This window comes from Rhinopithecus bieti, unplaced genomic scaffold, assembly GCF_001698545.2.
Source record: "Rhinopithecus bieti isolate Rb0 unplaced genomic scaffold, ASM169854v2 scaffold_23591, whole genome shotgun sequence".
Lineage (NCBI taxonomy): Eukaryota > Metazoa > Chordata > Mammalia > Primates > Cercopithecidae > Rhinopithecus > Rhinopithecus bieti.
In genome coordinates, this window is record NW_016811463.1 from 420,434 (window position 1) to 426,554 (window position 6,121).

Below are 6,121 nucleotides of genomic sequence, written 5' to 3' on the forward strand. Positions count from 1 at the left end.
CCAGAGTATTAAGAGGGAAAATGATTTCATTGCAGAGGCAGCTTTGATGAACCCACCTCCAAATTCTGCGTTGCTTGTGTGACAGAAGCATTTGATTACCTGCATCGACTAGGTATTATCTACAGAGACTTAAAACCAGAAAACTTAATTCTAGATGCTGAGGGTTACCTTAAATTGGTAAGACAACTTTTCTCACTTACAGTCTCATATGAGATATTTCCCCTGGCAAAAGTTGTGTTATAGTTGCCATTTTCTTTTTAATTTTGGTGCAGCTGTTATTGTCTCTTTGGGGGTATGGCCTTTGACATTTCCTGACAATACAGGGAGCAGTGTTATGAGTACATTATTTTTGACCTAAGGATTTAATGTTTAACCATATTCGTGACTCCTACAGAAGGTTCACATAATAGAATGCCTTTAAAATTGGATTTTGTCAGTATTTTTGTTTAATTTTTAATACTTTTAACTATTTTAAAATGGATCCTTGCTGTACATAGGGAGTGATATAAGGAATAAGAAAAGAAGATAATATGATTTCCACCCCAAGATATCCACTGTGTATATATAAAGAGAAGATAAACATAGAGACGTTAGTAGTTTTCTTGAAATCTTTCAAGGTGATTATAATGGGACCCCAGGATTTAACATCACAACCCTGGAGTACAGGCTTCTTGAGGGCAGAGACTTTCCTGGCTGTCCATCTTTGTAATCTTCTGATCCCTAATATGAACTCCTTTGCATGTCACACGAAAAAAAAATTACTACCAGTCACATAAACTGCTTTCAGTGAGAAACTGTAATAGACTGGACAGTCATAACGGAGGAGAAAGCAAGGCACTTTGGATCTTGGGAAGGAACCCCATTAGAATGGGGAACCCAGGCTTTTACCTGAGTCCATTTTTACTTCAAGGACGTTAGACCATCTCTGAACTTAACATTTACAAAGATATTAAAAGTTTCTCACTTCAGAACTTTCATAAAAGGAAATAAAGATAGCTACAATTTAATCGGCAGTTACTATATTGTAAGCTACTATGCTAAACATTTTACAATTAACCTATTTAACAATCTATAAGATAGGTTAGATAGGTTTCATCACCCACATGTTATAGTTGTAGAATTCAGCCTTATGAATTAAATTTATTATGTGTAAATGCTAAGATATTTTTCTCGGTGGTAAAGAGTAAAATAAAAGCCCTTTCATGTGAAATCTGGCTAACTTCCAAGAAACACTTTTAATCATTCAAGCTTTATTTTATCCATGAAAGATAGCTTTGAGAACTGGTGAGGTACTAACACAAGACCCCGATCGCTTCTGTTCTTCACAATTCCTTCATTGGTTATGCCTCCTACATCTCCTTACAGAAACTCTTTGGAGTATTGTAAAAGTAAAACCAACATGAGAAATGCAGACAATTCAGTAGCTCCATCTCTTTTTTCTCATTACTGATTTTTCTTAAAAGCTGTTTTAAAAAAACGTATTTCACATGTATAGGCATAGAGCTCAATAAATAACTGCTGTTATGCATTCTGCTAATTCACTTACCAATCAGCTAAACAAAGAGTAAGAACTATAGCCTTCAGTGAGTAAAAAGTGAATATTAAATACTTCAATTTCTCGCTATGCATTAAACTATATATCTTGAAATCCTCTCACTGCAAAATGTCTACTGGATGAAACATGAAAAGCAGTATTAAATATATGGCTGAGTTTATAAGACAACATGAGAATTCCTCTGGGGTTTGAAACCAAACTTGAGCAGCAGTATCTGGTGGAAATCACACATTGAAGCTGCCATCTTACATGCACCTAACAATCCTAGGTGGTCTAGAGGTTTGATTCCGTGCCCTCTGGGAACAGGAGACCAAGCTTTGGACCTATGTAGTGTGGGTAGGTGAATCAGAGAACATTGCATGAAACCAGGAATCACATAGATTAAACTCTTGGAGAAAAAGGAAACAAGAAATAAATATCAAATTTGTCTTGACAGATTACATGCAAAGAAACATGCTTTTCTCATTATTGGCTTTTTTAGAGGAATAGAAACCTATCCCTAAGAGTTCTTGGCCACAGGTTGGTCTTAGTGGAGGCTGGGTGCCCAGTCTTCAGGGATGGAAAAATCTAAGCAAGAATTTAAATGAAATGGATCTATGTTGGTGGCATGCCCAAGTTCCCAAGAATCAATGTATATTCTTTCTGGAAGAATATACTCTCAACTCAGTACACAAAGAACTACTGGGTCTAAAGTTCTAGGGAACATAAGCCAACATTTAAAAACATAAATGTATGAGGAAAAAAGCTACTATAGGCATTAGTTTTCAGAAACAAAAAGAGCAGAAGCAGACACATAAATGCCTCATTTATTGGAGTAATCAGATATAGACTATACAGTAAATACATCTAATATGTTTTAAAACTAAGAGAGGGATAAAAAATGAGCAAGGGTCAGAAACTTGAAAAAGATCTAACAGGTATGGAAGGAAACTAACAAAGCATCTAACAAGAAATTAAGAGTGTAATGATTGAAATTATATATGCAATGAAAGCTTTCATTAATGGTGAAGTAGCTTGCATTGGACTACCCTCTTGATAAGATTAATCATAACTGAAGGCATTGAAAATTAACAGAGTAGATATTCAAGTTTTGTAAAAAGGAAACCATGCTGGGTGAGATCCACATTAAAACAGCTGTTATACAGCTGTTCACTTCAGGACATTCTTCAGTGTATAAGGAATGGGGAATAAACCTTTAGTTAAAATTGTACCTCATGGTAAATTACTGAGCATTTTTTATCAGGTTTTGAACAGACAAGAATATCTCCTCATATCACTTGTATTTAACATTGTAATAGAGGTCTTAGCAAATTAAGTAAACTAAGAGAGATAAATGAAACCCCCAAAGATTATAAAGGAAGAAGTTATCTGTTTTATTTGCAACGTGAATTTTTATTTAGAAAGTGCTGAAAACTCTACCAACGAGGTACTAGAAACAAGAGGTAAGTTAAGTATGATTATAGGTACAAAGTAATATACAAATAGTAAATTCTGCTTTTATCATACCAGCAATAAAATTTATAAGTGAAATAAAAATAACCTTCATAACACTAAAATTATAAAATAATTTTGAGTAAATTTAATATGTAAAAGTATGAGACCTCTACATTAAAACCCACAAAATATCACTGAAAAAAACTAAATGGCAAGATATACTATGTTCATGGATTAGATAGTTCAATATTTGATAAGCTATTCTCAAATTGATCTAAGATTCAATATTACTGCATTAAAATTTGAGCAGCCATTTTAAAGAAATGGAGACATTTATTCTAAAATTTACATAGAAATGCAAAATGATTAGAAGAAACTTTGAAAAAGAACAAAATTAAAGAATGTATACTATAAATATCAAGACTATAAAGCTAGAGTAATCAAGGCAGTATGATACGGGTATAGGAAAAGACAGATAACTCAATCTAATAGAATAAAATCCAGAAATAAACATGTACAGTCAGCAAAAGAATCGTTTCAAAAAGCATTGCTGAAACAACTGGATATCCATATGTGGAAAAAAATTAACCTAAATCCCACCACAAACCGTATACAAAAATTAATTCTAGATGAATCTTAGACCTGTAAATCACTTAGACATAAACATAGGGTAATATTTTCACAATTTGAGGTAGGCCAATACTTCTTAGAATACAAATATTTGCAATATATATTTACATGACAAAAGTCTTGTGTGTAGAATATGTAAAGAACTCCTACAAATCACTAATAAAAAGACAAGTCAGTTTTTTAAAATGGTCAACATCTAACCACTTCACAGTGGCTGGCAAGATGGCCAAATAGGAACAGCTCTGGTCTGCAGCTCAATGCAGAAGACACGTGATTTCTGCATTTTCAACTGAGATACCCAGCTCATCTCACTGGGACTGGTTAGACAGTGGGTGAGCTGAAGCAGGGTAGAGCGTCACCTCACCTGGGAACCACAAGGGGTTGGGGAACTCCCTCCCCTATCCGGGGGAAGCCATGAGGGACTGTGCTGTGAGGAATGGTGAATTGCGGCCCCAGATACTAAGCTTTTCCCATGGTCTTCGCAATCCACAGACCAGGAGATTCCCTTGGGTCCCCACATCATCAGGGCCCTGAGTTTCAAGCACAAAACTGGGTGGCCATTTGGGCAGACACTGAGCTAGCTGTGGGAGTTTTTTTTTCTCATACACCAGTGGCACTTGGAATGCAAATGAGACAGAACCATGCACTCCCCTGGAAAGGGAGCTGAAGCCAGGGAGCCAAGTGGTCTAGCTCAGTGGATCCCACCCCCACAGAGAGAAGCAACCTGAGATTCACTGTTTTGAAATTCTCCCTGCCAGCACAGCAGTCTGAAGTCAACCTGGGATGCTCGAGCTTGGTGGGGGGAGGGACGTCCACCATTGCTGAGACTTGAGTAGGCAGTTTTACCCTCACGGTGTAAACAAAGCCTCCAGGAAGTTCAAACTTGGTGGAGCCTGCCGCAGCTCAGCAAAACCACTGTAGCCAGACTGCCTCTCTAGATTTCCCCTTTCTGGGCAGAGCATCTGTGAAAGAAAGGCAGCAGTCCCAGTGAGGGGTTCATAGATAATACTCCCATCTCCCCAACACAGAGCACCTGGGGTAAGGGGTAGCTGTGGGTGCAGCTTCAGCGGACTTAAACATTCCTGTCTGCCGGCTCTGAAGAGAGGAGTGGATCTCCCAGCACAGAGCTCGAGCTCTGTTAAGGGACAGACTGCCTCCTCAAGTGGGTTCCTGACCCTTGTTCCTCCTGACTGAGAGACACCTCCCAGGAGATACCTTATACAGGAGAGCTCCAGCTGGCCTCTGGCAGGTGTTCCTATGAGATGAAGCTTCAGAGGAAAGAACAGGCAGCAATCTTTGCTGTTCTGTAGCCTCACCTGGTGATACAAAGGCAAACGGGGTCTGGAGTGAACCTCCAGCAAACTCTGGCAGACCTGAAATAGAGGGGCCTGTTAGAAGGAAAACTAACAAAACAAACAGAAAGGAATGGTATCGACATCAACAAAAAGGACTTCCACACAAAAACCCCATCCAAAGGTCACAAACATATAATACCAAAGGTAGATACATCCATGAATATGAGGAAAAAACAGCACAGAAAGGCTGAAAATTCCAAAAACCAGAATGCCTCTACTCCTCCAAAAGATCACAACTCCTCACCACCAAGGGAACAAATTGGAGGGGGAATGATTTTGATGAATTGACAGAAGTAGGCTTCAGAAGGTGGATAATAACAAACTCCTCTGAACTAAAGGAGCATGTTTTAACCCAATGCAAAGACTATAAGAACATTGAAAAAAGATTAGAGGAATTGCTAACTAGAATAACCAGCTTAGAGAAGAGCATATATGACCTTATGGAGCTGAAAAACAGCACGAGAACTTTGTGAAACATACACAAATATCAATAGCTGAATCGATCAAGCAGAAGAAAGGATATCACAGATTGAAGATCAACTTAATGAAATAAAGCATGAAGACAAGATTAAAGAAAAAAGAATGAACAAAGCCTCCAAAAAATATGGGACTATGTAAAAAGACCAAACTTGTGTTTGATTGGTATACCTGAAAGTGATAGAGAGAATGGAACCAAGTTGGAAAATCTCTTCAGGGTATTATCCAGGAGAACTTCTCCAACCTACAACAATCAAATTCAGGAAATACACAGAACACCACAAAGATACTCCTTGAGGAGAGCGACTACAAGACACATAATCATCAGATTCACCAAGATTGAAATGAAGGAAAAAATGTTAAGGGCAGCCAGAGAGAAACGTCAGGTTACCAACAAAGGGAAGCCCATCAGACTAACAGTGTATCTCTCTACAGAAACCCTACAAGTCAGAAGAGAGTGGGAGCCAAAATTCAACATTCTTAAAGAAAAGAATTTTCAACCCAGAATTTCATATCCAGCCAAATTAAGCTTCAGAAGCTAAGGAGAAATAAAATCCTTTACAGAGAAACAAATAGTGAAAGATTTTGTCACTACCAGGCCTGCCTTACAAGAGCTCCTGAAGGAAGCATTAAATATGGAAAGGAGAAACCAGTACCAGCCACTGCAAAA

At 37.9% G+C, this 6,121-nt stretch overlaps 1 protein-coding gene across 1 annotated transcript in view; it reads left to right on the top strand.

The window, feature by feature from the left end:
* Positions 1-6,121, top strand: part of PRKG2 (protein kinase cGMP-dependent 2) — a 126,228-nt gene that overhangs the window by 82,737 nt on the left and 37,370 nt on the right. Inside the window, exon 14 of the mRNA XM_017893943.1 lies at positions 36-177. Coding sequence (XP_017749432.1) covers positions 36-177 — 142 coding nt within the window. The remainder of the gene's footprint in view (positions 1-35; positions 178-6,121) is intronic.